Source organism: Orbicella faveolata, unplaced genomic scaffold (assembly GCF_042242905.1).
Source record: "Orbicella faveolata isolate gen_17 unplaced genomic scaffold, um_ofav_v1 contig_25, whole genome shotgun sequence".
NCBI classification, from domain to species: domain Eukaryota; kingdom Metazoa; phylum Cnidaria; class Anthozoa; order Scleractinia; family Merulinidae; genus Orbicella; species Orbicella faveolata.
Window position 1 is genome coordinate 4814652 of NW_028301553.1, and position 17000 is coordinate 4831651.

Genomic DNA, 17000 nt, shown 5'->3' on the forward strand with positions numbered 1-17000 from the left:
TTGTTTGTGACCAGAATAACGAGACAAAAGACGGTTCAGAGCTGTATGGCTTTATTTAACAGAAAAACACTTGTCAGGAATCATCACGTGTTAAACTTCAATCCCAGTTTACACCAGAGCCAAAGGTAACAACTTCATCGCTTCCAACTGGTTTGTAGGATACACTCCACATGTTGTTGGGCACAGTCACTGCAAAAAATAGCATTTTTGTGATTCACTTAATGTACAGAAAAGCAGGTCTTACCACAGGGAATAGCCAATGACAAGAATCAGGGTCATCTTTCTACCAGGGAGTCATGCTACCAAATTAACAGGTTACATTGGAGTAGTAGTTATTAGTAATACATTAGTTAGGTAGTTAGACTAATTTAAATTCAATATTGTTAAGTCCTGAAGGAAATACCTTGCCTAAATAAAGATTTTACCTTACCTTAATTTACCTTACCTTACATTGATAGCAATTTGTGTCACAAGTCAAGTCTCCTCTTTGGGGGTGGGGGTGGGGGGCATACTCCCAATAATGCTCTATATAGGTATGTGCTGCAAGATAGGGTAGAGCTTTTGATCTTTAAATAGGGTAATCAATTTTCATTTGCTTCATCCTTAAAATATAGGGTCAGGGTTTAAGACTTTTCACCGCACACACCTATCTGAAAATTTATGGAAGTACCCCCCTCCCTGGTATCTACCATGTGAAAAGTCAATGGAAATTCTGAGGGGGTGGGCATGGGTTTTCAAAAGCCAAAAATTTTAAGAAAAGTATTAGGGTTCAAAACTAAAAACTGTCCATGGATGGGGAGGGTATGGATATTTTCTGGAACAACACATTAGACTTACTAACAACTCCTAAGTGTTTTAAATAATATCCTAATTTTTAAAACTTACAAATTTCTCCTTGATCCAACTTTACTGAAATTTTGTGGCAGATGTTCCTGCAAATTTCATTAGGTTTCAAGAGGAATCTACCAGACCTTTTGACCTGAAAAAAGGGAAAGGATTAGGCACAAAAATACTTATAATATGGTATAGAAAGAACATTCTAATGATCATATTTTAGTGCCAAAATCTAAAAGGGCATTTGCCTTAGATTAGTGACTGTCATACATTTCTTTTAATGGTATTAGTATGATAATGATAGGCTTAACAAATGCTGAAAATCTCACCAAGACGCAAAATCCCACGTTTGAAAAATATCCAAGACTGAGATTACAATGATTTTACATGGAAAAAAAAACCCAAAAAACCCAAAAAAACCCCCACAAAAACAAGACTTTTGACTCATCACAAAGGCTTCTGAGAATTCAGATCAGTCAGTAGTTTCCTATTCTATGACCACAAAAATGTTTTAGGTATCATTTGCGACCCCTTTCAGGGCTGTGCTCTAGAAGTGCCCGGGTTCCACAGGTGACTACCTTTTGACTTTGAGTGACTGGAAAAACTTGCTTTTTTCATATAGGCTTATTAATAAGTGCTGGGCACCCAGGAATTCACAGGCATAGGGACCTTTTTCTTAGAACACGGCCTTCCCTTTAATTGCACATCAAGTCAATTTGCAGTGCTGATGATTGTCTTACTTGTTACTTTCTACTTGAAAATGTATGGATATTATATGTAAGCAAAATTTCAATGTATACCTGACCTATCCAAGTGGCTGAGGAATCCCAGTTAACCTGAAATGAGTAGGCCATAACATTACATATTAAATAAAGTGACATAAATCCTTGCTGTCACTTGATAATTTCGGCTGTCAAATCTATCTATTGGTCTTCAAGTACCAAACTGATTCAAACTTACAGTGTTGGATCTGGGGGAGGGGCCTGGGGGACCTGCCCCCCTTATTGTTGGTAAAAACAAAAAAGAAATTGCAGAAGGAAGAAAAGTTGGCAGTGCAAGCAAAAAAAAAAAAACCACCCCCACCCCCCTTAGTTCAAGGTCTGGATCCGCTACTGGCTTAAGCATCCATCATCAAGTTATGATGCACATAGGGTGGTTTAAGAGTTGCTAAATCCATTGACTCCTGGAGCTTTTTACCAAAAATGCATTTTTTGGGACATTTTGGAGATTTTCAGGCTGGATATGGGTCAAATTAGCCCCAATCATCTCAAAAAGGCATTTGCAACATGATAGCATGCCTTCTTTCCACTAGGATCACGTTTTACAACATTTTTGCTCAGGCATGCACAGAAATCAAAATGTCTTTAGGCTTTTCGATTTTTAAATTTTTTTTTTCGCTTTCCCTTTTTCTCCTTTTATTTTCTTTTTGCTGCAGTGATTGACTTTCTACTGGGCTTGCTTCCAGTTTAAAACACTCTGAGAAGGCATCATTGAGACAGGCAACTTTTGCCATGGAGTAGCCACATGACTTGTAGTGCCAGGAAATTTTGCTCTGAGTTTTTCACTCAACTTTTTGAGCATTTTTGTGCAAATCTCAGGCTCCATTGGGCCGATCACTCTGATCTGGGTATCATTGGAACAATTTTTTCTCCCTGCAGAAGTTGAGCATAGATGATGCCAATTTTGGTCAAGGGTGATGACGTCAGAAGTGGAAGAAAAGCCAAGGCTTGTCACAGCTAGTTACGGCTGGCACAGGAGTCAATGGGTTAAGGTGCAGCTGAGAGCAACGTTAGCTTCTTGACTGCTCTCAGTGTGCATCGTAACTCAAGATGATGCATAGGTTAGCTTTTCTCTGACACGCCATGAAGGTGCGTCTCATTGGCCAACAATGCACCGTCATGTATTCTGACTCTTATTGCCTACCTTTGCTAGCTATATTGTAAAGCATCTTAGCCAATCAAAGAGCAAAGGACAACTGGAGACACAATTTATTTGTTGTCACTTTGCATTGACTACCTTCCAAACTTATTCGGTTTTTGATTGGCATACATGTGTAGCTCAAAATTATGTCATTGTGTAAACCAGCAATAAGGAGACGAAAAAAGTTATTGTTTCTTCAAGAATGAGCCTGCATAACAGGTGTAGAACAGGTTCGGGGAGTGAGGAAGGGATTGGAAGAAATTTTGTCAGTTGCCTCCCCTACCATGTCAAAATGGTGACCTGAAAAACTTACATTCAATGTCTTGTTTTCTCCTGAAGAGACTATGAACCAGTTTCCTTCAACTGCCTCGGCCATTGGTGGCAGAAAGTAAGGACGTCTATAATATTGGCGGAACACTTTGGCTGACTCCTTCTCACAGTTGTCCCTGTTAGAAAACACAAACTATTCAAGGCCATGTGTCATACATGTATTTTAGAACAGACTTAACCTTGTAACCTTCAGTAATAATCATTGGTTCTAGTCTAGAATGTGTTGTTACAGAAAATATCCAATACTCCTCCCATGAAGGGATTTTTGGTTTGAACCTCCTCCCATCCTTCTAGAAATTCCAGTTTTGGTTCCTAACTTTCCTTTAAAATGTTCGGCTTTTGAGATTTCCAATAACCCTCTCTCAGGTGGGCATGGATATTTTCTGGGACCACATAAGATATTTTTTTGTTTCCAAGGATGTTTACCAGAAAGCCTGAAAGTTTGGTTGTTCCCCACTCTTGGCAGCTGCCAGTAAAAGCTGTGGACTGCTAAACTCTGGTGTGGTGCTCTCAAACTGACATTCCTTGCCGGAATGTCTCAGTACTTCATTCTTCTCATACATCTGGCAACAAATGAGATGTTTAGTTGAAATCACAAGCATCAGAGTTCTAGAGGAGCTTTTGTAGCACTATTCAAACTTTCTGACATAAAAATACTTTGATTCCAAGAATTTTACTATTGATAAATGCTTAGTCAGAGTCATTGCCAGTTAGCCTGAACAGTAGTAACTCTAGCTGCAAGCTTCATCACATTTAGTTGAAACATATGCAAATGTTTCAAATTACAATGATCACAGCAACTAGTAAAAACTTGCCAACACCCCCTGTCGGCCTTTCGATGTTGGAAAATTGCAAAATGCATTTATGTGTCCATTCAAAGTGTTTTGTCATTATTGCAGAGGGAAGGAGAGAGGAAAAATGTATGACAATTGAAGAGCTGCGACAATATTTTGTGACAAGGCTTTAGGCTCATTTTCTGCTGGTCTCTTGAGGCTTGTCTACTATTTTGGGCTCCCTTCCTGAACAGTGCCTGGTAATTGAACCTATTCCACTTAAGGTGGTACCTTTTAGGGGTCAAATAAAGCTTGCGCCACACCCAGATTGGTCTCCTTTAGGGGTTCAGGAGTCAGACTTGGATTTAACCAATCAATAAACTCAGAAAGCGCTACTAATCAACATCATTATTAGGATGGAGGCAGAAGTGTGTTAATTTGTTAAAAAACGGAAAATGTATTGTTCCAGAAATTATATATATATATATATATATATATATATATATATATAATAAACAATGGTAGTAAGACTTCAATTCATCGTTTTATTGAATTGAAGTCTTACTACCATTGTTTATTATCTACACTGCTCCTCTCAGAGTCGAGCGCTCTATAAATTTATTCTGTTCAAGTTCAAGAAGTATATATATATATATATATATATATATATATATATATATATATATATATATATATAAAAACGTTTGATAAAGCAAGGACGGACAACTTCTGACGGTAAATTAAATTTTTAAATTTTTAACTTTTTTTACCGTCAGAAGTTGTCCGTCCTTGCTTTATCAAACGTTTTTAAATTTATTTTTGCGGTGAGGCTTGGACTGTGAATCTTCATTGATCCTCCTGATGCAGTGGCATTCTTTGTTGGCTTGAGGCATTTTATAACCGTTTTATATATGTATGTATATATATATATATATATATATATATATATATATATATATATATATATATATATATATATATATATATAAAGTGTTAAATTTGATTTTCGTAAAACAGTGCTCAATACATCAGAGTAGAGCGAAGTATATAATGTGGGAGGAAAAACACAAATAAACTACAAGTTCATCCCTACAAGCCTGTTTCGTGGTTGCCCACTCATCAGGGGATTTAATAAGAACAATCTTTACCACCACTTATATACAATATAATTTACATAATATATGCAGCGCGAAATTTAACGGATTAGTTGTTTCGTAGGAGGGCTTTGTTTCTGTGGCGGCAAGATGATACGAGTTCATTACGTTTGTTAAGTGTTGATATAAGCGGTGGTATATAAGCGGTGGTAAAGATTGTTCTTATTAAATCCCCTGATGAGTGGGCAACCACGAAACAGGCTTGTAGGGATGAACTTGTAGTTTATTTGTGTTTTTCCTCCCACATTATATATATATATATGTCAATATCTATTTCACAGAGGGATTTTTGGTTTGAACCCCATCCTCTCATCCCTTTGGAAATTCCAGTTTTGGTTCATACTTCCCTATAAGAAGTTTGGCTTTTGAGAACTCTCTCTCCGGTATGGTAATATTTTGAAACCCCACAATCAGACTTTACCTCAGCCAAGAAATCAACATCAAACTTTTCCAGGGCATCCCATTCCTCCATAGCATCAGTGACAATCACAGCAACATTGGAGAACAGATAATCATCAGCTATGGTGCTTTGACTAACATTAGAAACTCTCTTGATATTTCTGAGTTTTCTGCAGACATTGCAATCTTCTTCGGTCATCTCATCATTAACATAGTAGGGATTATCAATGACGCACTCATGATCGTACATAACTGTCCAGTCCCAGTATGGGAGGCCCTAATAGTGGGGAGATTTAGAAAACCAAATGATGTGGTAGTACTGTAGCTCTAGTACAAATAAACAAAACAATACCACTTTGCATCTGGAAGCCAGGACTCAAGTCTAACTTCTCAATACACTCACTTTTCAAAAATTAGAGCTATAGACTCAAATTTTATCGAGCCAAAAAAATTTTTTTGTGAATACTTTGAGCAGATAAAAGTTAGTTATTAAGAATAACTAAGTTGTGGTTTAAATGTATTTTTCATGTGAACATTTTTCCAACCAGTTTGAGTTTTACTTTCCTTTTGTTGCAGATAAATTATCCTAATTTGAAACAAAGGGAAATAAAAATTCAAACCAGGTCAATTTTACACCACAAACAATTTTAACCACTATGTTGACCAAACGATAAATATAATACTAATATACAGGTAAACGTAAACTAAGTCTTTATATCTCATATTCATATTTTCACATAAGCTTAACGTCTAGCAAACTTTTCAGAAAAAAATAAGCTCAAAAAAAAATTAAGACAACGAAAAAGAAAAATAAATCCATATGTATACTTCACCTTCATGGCTATAAACTTGCCATAAATACAGATTTGACGGTAAGCAGGATCATAAGCAAACAAAAAGGCAATCACGGCAACCAGTATAGCAAACGAGAACAACCGCCTTAGCCATTTGATGTGCCTTTCTCTGCTTTGGAGGGAAAGAAGAGGTTGTGCACATTGCTCTATTTGAGGCTGTGTGTACCCAGCTTTGGTACAAAATTCATACAGTTGGCGAATTTCATTGTCGATCAGATTAACCTTTTCCTTCAAAGAAAGGCTCTTTTCATCCTCTGTAACATTCGAAGACAACGTTGGAAAAGTGAATTCAAGTTCCTTCTCTGCCATTTTTGATCAACGCGAATTTGCGGGTCTATCGATTAAGTACTGAAACAAAGACGTCCTCTGATTGGCTAATTTCTTTGAATAACCAATCAGAGCTTTTCTTTTATTCTCTATCGCTTGACGACTAATATTCAGCTGTGGCAACGGAGAGAGCCCGAAGCGATGGCTGAAAATTATTATTGACTATTAACTTGCACTTTGATGCTGTTCTTTTTGGAACAAAGTCATATTGGAAAGAGGCATTTATCCCTCAAACGATTACTCTTGGAGTCATGCAATCCAGGAGATCTTCCAGTACACTTTCAGTGTATTCACATCGAAACTCAAAATCACCTCTTAGTTCGAGGGAATTTAGAGAGAGGAAAATTGGGCTGCCTGGCGCCGATCTTCGAGAAATAGAAATTAACATTGCTGATGAACTTCGACGAGTCAAGTTTCATCCGGACTACAGCAGGCAAGAGTGTTATATGGTGTATAAACATGTATTTGACCAACTTATTGAAAGCAAAGCTGTCGTTTATAAGTCGATCTTGTCACAGATCAAAGTCGAGTATGAAGAGTTTATTGAGACTCTAGAAAGAGGTGAAAGTCAAACTGTTTATCTTCAAGGAATGCTGAAGGCTTTGCTGTCAGAGAAAGCGAACGTAAGGCACTTTGTACAGAGGGGTGATGAACTGGAAGAAAAAATGACAAAGCTGAAAAAACACAACACACAGCTCAGGCAAAAACTTAACACGATAAGAGCCGAAAGAGCGCGAAGGATAGCCTCGGCAGAAAGTAAATCGATGCATTCCGTCGTGAAGGAGACACGACTTTTAATTCCTGGATTATCTCTCAGTGATCTCACTGACATATCGTCTTTGAAGAAGACATTAATACGATTAGAAGCTCAAGTAAAGGAACTGAAGGAAGCTACAACGGCTAAATTTGCAGAGAAGGGTCAGAAGCAGATTCTGAAACAACAGCTAGCGAAAAAGGAAAATGCCAGAGATCATGAATTTACAAATCATGAGAAACTGCAGGATCGTTGCGAGACCCTAAAGGTTGCAATTGAGGTAAGACTAGAAGGCGCTCCTATCACCCCGCCTCCTCCCCACTCAAATACTATCAATGCTAAGCTGGAGAGAATGGATGGAGGGATGGGGGTTCGGCTTTGGCGAGAGCATTTGATCCAAGCTCAGAGTCTCAGAGCTTCTGCACAAGTGTTACATTCCTGGGCATTGTGGATGGCGAAAAGAGTTATTAACAATCTTAAGAAAACAGTCATGCTAAGAAAATATGCTTGCTGATTGGTTAAAAGTTGTCTTTCTATAACTCGATAGAAACACAGAACTAGCACGAGCTGTTGACATAATGATGACACGAGCAAAGAGAACTTACATTTTGATAATCAAGGTTAACAAGTTGTTTTCCTTTTTTCGTTGCAATGTTTTCTAAAGAAATAGAAAACATGTTCTCCTTGTTTCTATTGAGTTATAGAAACACTCGTGAAAGTTTGGGAGAACTTGAAAAAGCTGTTGAAACACTTGCCTGCGGCTCGTGTTCCCACAGCATTTCTCGTTCTCCCAAACTTCCACTTGTGTTTCTATAACTCAATAGAAACATGGTACATGTTTTCTATTTCTTAATTAACAGTCTGTCTGTCTGTCTTCTTCCTGCCCCCTATGGCATGGGAGTGGGGGGGGGGGGGGGAGGGGGGAGACAAGAAAAACAGAGACACTGGAAATAGGGTTTTGGGAAGATGATTGCTGCGTCCTCCTTCCTTTCCACTTAACAATATTGGCAAATGGGTTAGATACCAATAATAATCATATCACATAAGTCCAGCCATCTTGATTGCTTTAGAGAAGAGTATGGGAGGTATATGATCTCCTCTTTCAGTTAAGACAGGTTATTAGCCTGTGTTCATTTTGAAGAAGATGATATGAATACTACATTTGATTGCCAGATAGTCTGAAATTTGAATTTGCTTTTTCACAATCAGGCAGGAAGATCGGTGGTTGATAATCCAGACCAGGATGTGCACATTACTGATGTTGTATTCCGAGAACTAGCAAAGTATGGCAACAGCAAGTATGGAAAGAAAAGTGATTCACTGCAGTTCTTTGCAAGCTTTGATGAGGATGATCCCTTAAAGAAGAAAGAAGCAGAGCGCTTAATTGAATACGTTGATCACTTCAACAATTTATTTGACTTTGGCCAGTTTGAATTGGCTGCAATGCATGCTGCCAACTCACCAATGGGAATTCTCAGAACTTATGAAACAATGATTAAATTCAAACAAGCTGAGGTCCAAGAAGGTGAAGTGTCTCCTCTATTGATCTTTTGCGATGCCCTGATGGCGACAGCATCTGCGGCACAGCCTCTAACTGGAGCCATGTCCTCTGAGTGTATTCGATGTGCTCTGAGTCAAGGACGTCTTGATCTGGCTACACACTGGCTTGCCCAAGAAAAGCTAACGTACTCCATCCCACTAGGTGATGCTTTTCGTAGTTATTGCAAATGTGAACAAAACTGTACCTGCACATGCCTGCCTCTGGCACAAACTATTTACATGAAAGTTGGTGCCCATCACCAGGTGATTGCTTGCCTTTGTGGACAGCAAAAGTTTTCAATCATGTTGAACTATGCACGGAAGCACACAAAGTTCACAACGGAGGATTACAGGGCCATCTTATTAAGGAATCCTTCGCCTGAACTGGCTAAGCTTATGCTAAGCAGTCCTGGGCCCGATAGAAAGGTTGGCCTACTAAGCTTTGCCTCTGTTGTCGGAGCTCTTCTAGATGACAACCAACACAAGATGCTGCTGAACGTGTTAAGGCATCTCTCCCAGAGTAACACCGAGGATTTGTCTGCAGTGATGACAGATGCCTTGTTTAACGAAACAAAGAGTGACAACATGGATATGGACAGATGGTTACAGGTTGTTAACATGTGCCAGGAAGAAGGGTTGCTGGAAATTGGTGTTGAAATACTTTCAATGTTGACCATAAGAGATGCCTTGAACAAAGCATCTATTGCTTTCAGCATGGATTACATTTCCTAATTCCACATTCTAGTGCGATTTTTCAAATGTTTGTTTGAGTCAAAATTTGAAAACACAGCTTTATTTCTATGCTTAGGCTTACTGTCCACACTAATCCGTCGTGAAAGCAGAGCTTTTTGAAAACGCCCTTCAAACTGGAAGAAGTTTTGCATTTTCATGTGGGAAACTGAGATTTTTGAAAATGATGAAGTCACAATAATGATAAATCATGTAATTTCCCTGCCCGGGTTTCCCGCAAACACAAATCCAAAATGATCGGTGATTGTTGTGTTTTCAAATTTCTCTGGCGTAGGGTGGCTGAAAACATTTGATGGGTTTTCAGAGAGAAAACACAGTTTTCAAATTTCTCCGGCATAATGTGGATGGGCCTAAACCTTTGTTTGAATCAATGTTAGCATCAAACAGAAACGTTGTGGAATCTAATTAAGACATACTTTATTCTTGAATGATAAGATGAAGCCACTACTACAAAATTCACTCACACAATAACACAATATTAAGTAATATTTAATACTTACTTAGACCTGAACAACATTTGTAGTTCAAGGAAACTTCAGAGTTTTTCTTCACAAGTAAAAATAATGTAAGCTTCTTCTGATACATGTAAAATTGCAAACTTAGGACAATAATAAAGTGTTGCATGTAATATTTAACTCTAATCTGTGATCAGGCCACACTAAGATATGTCTTTTGTTTTCTTACATGTAGTTTGTCAAGAGTAAAGGGAAAAGAAGCACAACAGAACCTGCCATTTCCTGCTATTTCCCGATTCATGCTTTTCCCTTCTTGCTTGATACTTAAAACCTTTAGTTAATATGTAACCCTTTTTGTGTGAATTCTTTGTGAAAACCTGTGGATTTTGTAAAATACTAGTAGTAATCAAAGATCATGAGTGCGCTCGACACCGTCACTTTCATATATATACCTTAAATGACTTAACTAGCTGACTTTCAACCTCGGTCTATTGCTAAAATCAACATTTTTTATGAACAACTGAGGTTTTACACAGACAGATATAGAGTCAAAGTCCATGCCAGAGAAGAGGTCCCCTGTATAGACTGCGATGGCTGATTTGCTGTTCAAATGTTGTGTGATGGCACCAGTTTCCATAGACTCACAAAAATAGTAGGCCTTCAAAATTTCATGTTTTGATGTAAACTCAGCATGAATTCAAAACGTAAACAAAAGAACAAGTTTAAACTCTGGCCTGTAAGCAATTTTAAAGCTCCCATTCAATTTGCATTTATGAAAATCTTCTCATTTGCCTAAAGGGAAATTCGGTTTGGTTTGCACAATTTCATAATTCAGGCTCTGCGTCTATGCCAAGTTTTGTTTATTTTTAATTTACTTTCAATGACCTGAGACTAAAGGGGACCAGAACAACATAATCATTTACATTCATGTAAAATAAATAAACTGTTATTCACTAAGCGGTTTAATTTGCTGTTCTTTCTTTTGGGGGGCGGGGGTAAAATTGGTGTCCCCTATAGATAGATAGATAGATAGATACACAGGTCTCGAATTTTTATGCATTATGCGATTAGATCTGCGTTCTGCTGAACACAACGACTCAATTTTCATCTACTTATACTATTGACCATAAATATTATCAATTTTTTGAATGTGAGTATATTTCCACAGACTGTGATTATATTTTACATGATTGTACAAAGTTCTGCCATTACACTTGTAAGTGCCCATTTGGAACTCATACTATTTCTGTACAAGTTGATTGAGTCAAAGCAGTTAAATACAAACTATAGAATTTTCAAAGAGTCGAGTCTGCTTACTCCACTGCATACAAGTTAAATATTTATATTCAAAATGTACCATTTACATTGTACTGTCAACTTTGACTCTGTCAGCTTTTGATCAATATTGGATTCAAAATCTCAGATCTATGGATCAGCGTCAATGAAGTATGAAGTTTCCAACGAATAAACCATCTTCTGAACACTGGTACTAATTACCACTATTTGATCACAAACTGTGGATAACCATTTAAATCTCATATCTTCTAAACTTGCTGATGTGTGTTCCTCTCTTTGAAGTCCAGCGTCGTCTGTGCTGTGACTTTGATATGCTCAAGATGGCATCATTGGATAACTTAAGACGCTTTGCCTTAAGATTTTCATCTAAGAATTCCTCTTGAGGGTCATCTGATGAAATGCAATGGAAACAAAATTTTAAGCGGTTATTAAATTTTATTCATAGTGGCTTGGGTAGTGATTAACAAAACTGCTGGAAATATGCCTCTTCACCTCTTACACCATAAGCCTAAACCAATTACACAATTTTCAACAGGTTGCCTTCAATCAATCAATCAATCAATCAATCAATCAATCAATCAATCAATCAATCAATCAATCAGTCAATCAATCAATCAATCAAACAATCAATCAAATAATCACTCGAAAATATCGGAGCAACTTCAGAATACCTGGCCACTTTATTTACATGTGTCGGTGGGCTTTGAAGAACGAGGTATATAACAATAGTTGCTATTCTTATTCAATGAGATGCTAATAAGTGGCCGGGTATTCTGGAGTTTAGCCAAAATATCTAGCGAAAGGTACAGACCCTCTACTAATATTGAGGACACTTAACAAGAAATTATAAAATAATATTAATACAGCTACCAAATTGTCAATTAAAACTAGAAATTCAGCTACAATAATCATATTAAATAAATTATTTGATTTAATAAGCTAAAAATTAAGTATTTACAAAGAAAAACTGCATTATCAGGCTTTAATAAGGTTTGTAGATGTTTCAAAATCCACTAGGGTAACCTAGCCAGGTAGGTCATTTCAATGTGGAGCCCTCTAAGACCTCTAGGTAATTACTGAGACGTTAGTACATAATTTTCAATATATGGAAAAGTAAATATATTTAATTTATCTCTTTGGTCTTTTCATCCACGGGACAGATTTTGTGTTACCTTTTCTGTGGTCAAGCATAAGCTCTTTCCTGGGCTTGGCTGCCCAATGCAATGATGTGTGCACCGCTCCACTCAGCTCTACCCATTGTTCATACGGCACCGCTATTCCAGAGCGGCGCCAGAAGTCGTACCTCTTTCTGCTTTCTTCATTGCACAAAACGTTACGAGCATTTTGCAACCTAGAACAGGAATCCGGTCACTTTAATCGACAGGGGTGAACTTATGACAACTTACTTTTTTTAGTTTTAAAGTTGTAAGCCGAAAAACAAACAACGGCTTCAATATATTTTGGTCACGTATTTAACATGTTTCTAAAAAGATAAACAAATTCTTCACACCCAGTCACCGCCCACGTAATCTAACTTTTCGTTCAGGAACTTTATTTCTACTCCTGTGTGTACGATGTTTACAATGGTAAAGTACTCTTAACTTGTAAATACTGAAATAGCTGGCTGCTATTTTAAAGTATCTTAGCTTAACGAAGTAGTAAACTTGAGCTCAAATTGAACACTTAACCTATGCCGTTATGCTGCGTAGCAAATAATCAAATATGTATCTCAAAATTACGGCAAAACTTTTCTTGCCACTGTAAATATCAGTAGGAAAATCCAAAAAATACTGAAAACCTCATTCTCAGTAGGTTTTAAAAAACCCTAAGAAATCTGTTTAATTACGAATTACTGCCACAAAAGAAAGTCTTTCCTGGTCCGACATGCGACCCAAGTAAGCTTACCTTTCGAACAACTTTGCCGTGTTATGATCACCAGGGTTTTTGTCCGGATGAAGAAGTTTGGCCTTTTGTCGGAACTCTGCGTTAATCTGGTCCGTGGAAGCTAGTTCATCACAGCCTAAGAGAGCGTAAAAATCATCTTTTTTGATTTTGTTGATCAACACATCGAAGAAGTCTTCCATCTTCGGAAACCAACAAACTTTCTCATCGACGCAACAAGCAAAACAACAATAAAGTTCTTCATTAGGGGAGGGGATGGTCAAAAGTAGAAAAATCCATGCTCTTACATTTTTGTCCAGATTTAGGAAGATTTTATTCCAACAGCATGTTTAAAAAATAAAATATTGTTTAAAACTGTATGCAAGTACTAAAAAAGACACAGGAAGAACAAATCTGTTTATTGTAAATATGTTTTTTTCTGAGGGTATCTTACCCTACCCTAGTCAGTTTTAAAAGGTGACATATCACGTGGTCACTAAACGTTGAGTCGGGAAGAAAAAGATGCAGATATTTTTCGCTGTGCTACTTCGAAGTTGATGCAATTTATGTGATCAAATGAAGTGACTCCTTAAAGAAGGGATGGCGGAATGCCCCGAAGGTGCTAATAGTACTGTTACAGTTACTGAAGAAGCGACCGAGAGTCCTTCGGTATGTACAACATAGTCTTTATTGACATCTTTAACTCAAACCAAAGTTTAGCGAAAATATACTATGCAGTGATTTGAACCATCAATAATTTCTTTTCGGACGCCTGTCTTTTCTTCCACCCTGATCTACTAAATGGGGTTACTAAAGTGTGTTGCATTGTTGTGTTATGTTCCCCTTGCATGATTAAGTTCAGCTTAATTAAGCTAACCGGCTCATATGGAAATCACGACCTCAAAATCTAATTGTGGAAGCTTCTATTCATAGCAACAGAGGCTTGTACTGAAACTTAAAAAGCCCAAGACAGAAAAGAAAGTACAATGGGATGAAAGTGCTGTAGACAACGAGTTTATGGGAAAGAAAACATCAAAATGTAGGTGGAGTTTTAAGCTTACATATGTAGGTAGTAAAATAAACATTAATTTTTGTGGGACTATGAAATTATTGTTGTTGGATTATGCAATTATTGCATAATCCCATTTAGTATCACCCAACTAGTGGACTAATGCAAATCCAGCATTTTGATTAGCTATGCTACTAGAGGACTATTACTAATAGTCCTCGAGTAGTGAAATTGGCGCAATCAAACGTGATGCTTTCTTTCGTTTTATTCCCAAATAAACATTTCTTTAACTTGCATTTGCTAACTTTATTATTGTCTTTTCTGTCCGACTAGTTGGGTGATACTAAAACAATTAGACCCTTCGCCCTCAAGGGCCACAGGTCAATAGCCCATTCGGCTTCACCTCATGGGCTATTGACCCGTAGCCCGCAAGGGCTACGGGTCTAATTGTTAAATAGTCGGTAACTATATTGAAAGTTTGAGGGCTTGATGAAACCTGAGAATCCCTCCCCCAATGAGAGTTCCTAGTTAATGAAGATAATGAAAACTCAAGATGGAATCAGATCGTGACTAAATAACAGTATATTTATTTCACATGAATGGAAATGATTATGTTATTGCTGATACAGTGTTTGGGTTCCCTGTGCTGGGTACAAAAACACAGACTGGTAATATAACAACTGTGTCTCATCTGATACGTGACAATATGTCATCTAAAAACATACCAAGTGTTACACAGTCACTTTTCCACAGCCATCTTTCATGATCATAATTTAGCATTGTTGGGGAATATTCCTTGCTCGTTTCTTCATATATTTTGTCTTTAACAAAGTGGCCAGGCTACGGTCATTCTTAAATAGTATGCCTTCATAGCTTTCTATCTTCTCATTTTGTGTGCAAGCTGTCATATCAATCTTTAAATATAGCAACACACAATATGATATCGAGGACAAGTGACATAACACATGACCATCTTTGCATGCGGGTCATCCACTGTCATGTCTTCGCATTCGGCAGCATGACGGCCCTTTGGAGATTGGCAAGTCAGCTGGCAAATCATTTAAGCGGCAGATAAATAGCCTGTGGCCTAGGCGCTTTGTTAAAGACAAAATATAGGAAGAAACCACTTAAAAATATTCCTCAATAATGCTAATGTTTGTGAAAGATGACCGCGGAAAGGCAACTGTGTGACACTCGGTAAGTTGTTAGATCAGATGACATGTTGTCACGAGAAACAGTATTTATTCATTTTGTACCCAGTCTACAGTCTACATTAAGTACCTAGCATGCATTTTGTACCCGGTCTGCAGTCTGCATTTTGTTCTGACCGATTTTCAAATTTGTCAAGTGTGTGCTTATGTAAACAATACCAAAACTAAGCATAAGCCCACAAGTACACATTTCAGACCTATTTTTTTTCATAATAGCTAAGGGGATGGGACAGGGAGCTTTTGAGCTCCTCCCTGTAACATTTAGGCCCAGTTCCCCCACCCATTCCTTGGTGGTGACCGAACTATTGATGCATTGTTGCTAATTAATTTCAGTCATCGATTTTTCTTGGGGTCTTGTCTCTTTGTTTACCCCACTTCCAGCCCTCTCATCTCCTTCCTCTCTTAGAGCTGCCACCTTCTTTAAATATCCAAGTTTCCTACCCCTGTTCCCCTTGAATCGCTATTGTGCTACATCCATGTAATTATGTGGATCTCAGATGCCCCTTGCATTGCACAGAGGAAGAATTGAATGCTTGAAGTCAAGACTAAGAGATGCTATTTACTCAGGCTAGCAACATCACTGGATTAAGTTATTACTCTTCTCTCATTGTAGGCTGCTGCATTTATTCCAAGCCAAAGATGTTTGGAGACTCCTCCTCAGAAAGTGATAGTGATGACGAAGGATGTAATCATAATGCCTATTGCACTGGCCACAAAAAGAAAGGTCATCGCAGTCATCACCATGATCATGGTGACAAAGGAGAGGGTTCCTTGGGGTTGAATCCTGACCCAAGTGCTACATAAACAACACCTCAAGACAATGAACCTTTTTCCAGAGAAAAAGTTACATAATTTAATTTTTAATTCACAAGAAATTATTTTGTATATTTTTATGTACAGTGTAGGTTGCAAGGCAAAATGAAAGAGTTACCAGGGTGCAGGATAGAGTAAAAAGTTAGAAGTGTTCTATGTTTAGTTAGAGAGGGCTTTTGCTCGTTTTTAAATGCTTGATTTTTTCTTTCACAAAGGTTTCATTCCAAGGGGTTGTGAGTAAGGTGAACAGCATAAAATTATGTCAATTTCTTTGTTGTTCCCAGTTGTGGTAATAAATGTAAATTTAATCTTTGTATTTAAAAACAAAATATATAATTGTATATGTATAGACACCAGAAATATATATAGTGTAGTGCCCTACAAGCTAAAAGCTGAAAATTTCAGAGATCATGCTGACTGCAGCACTAAGTACATGTTAACGAGTGCTTTTTGGGTCAAAATTATTAGCTCATAATTCCCTTTAATAGCTTCCTGAAATTGATCACAATTATAATTATTTTCTGCTTACTTACTGGACTGTCAACAAAGATTTTGTTCTTGAAACACGTAACTTTGTATATTGCATATTCAGAAAGAAATTAAGCCCCATCTGCTTGTGGCTTTCTTTGAAATAAACTTAGATCAAACTTTGAATGCTGTTTTCTTCTGAATAATGTGACATAGGCATAGTACAGACATCT

At 37.5% G+C, this 17000-nt stretch overlaps 4 protein-coding genes across 4 annotated transcripts; 2 read left to right on the plus strand and 2 right to left on the minus strand.

Annotated features, from left to right (window-relative positions):
• Positions 1-34: 34 nt before the first annotated feature.
• On the minus strand, positions 35-6603 carry LOC110041736 (uncharacterized). The gene is made up of 7 exons (XM_020747045.2): positions 6244-6603; positions 5433-5687; positions 3511-3647; positions 3068-3200; positions 1635-1670; positions 886-979; positions 35-189 (listed from the first exon to the last, which is right to left on the minus strand). The coding sequence occupies exons 1-7, from the start codon at positions 6571-6573 to the stop codon at positions 98-100; spliced, it is 1077 nt and encodes a 358-aa protein (XP_020602704.2). The 5' UTR covers positions 6574-6603; the 3' UTR covers positions 35-97.
• An 85-nt stretch (positions 6604-6688) lies between these two features.
• LOC110041735 (clathrin heavy chain linker domain-containing protein 1-like) lies at positions 6689-11046 on the plus strand. The gene is made up of 2 exons (XM_020747044.2): positions 6689-7625; positions 8555-11046. Exons 1-2 carry the CDS (start codon positions 6843-6845, stop codon positions 9614-9616), a joined length of 1845 nt encoding a protein of 614 aa, XP_020602703.2. The 5' UTR covers positions 6689-6842; the 3' UTR covers positions 9617-11046.
• On the minus strand, positions 10027-13515 carry LOC110041728 (dnaJ homolog subfamily C member 12-like). Its single transcript, XM_020747037.2, has 3 exons — positions 13291-13515; positions 12558-12736; positions 10027-11775 (listed from the first exon to the last, which is right to left on the minus strand). Exons 1-3 carry the CDS (start codon positions 13467-13469, stop codon positions 11618-11620), a joined length of 516 nt encoding a protein of 171 aa, XP_020602696.2. The 5' UTR covers positions 13470-13515; the 3' UTR covers positions 10027-11617.
• Positions 13516-13736: 221 nt separating this feature from the next.
• LOC110041729 (E3 ubiquitin-protein ligase PPP1R11-like) lies at positions 13737-16953 on the plus strand. The gene is made up of 3 exons (XM_089293263.1): positions 13737-13935; positions 14200-14305; positions 16100-16953. Exons 1-3 carry the CDS (start codon positions 13867-13869, stop codon positions 16288-16290), a joined length of 366 nt encoding a protein of 121 aa, XP_089149389.1. The 5' UTR covers positions 13737-13866; the 3' UTR covers positions 16291-16953.
• Positions 16954-17000: the final 47 nt, after the last annotated feature.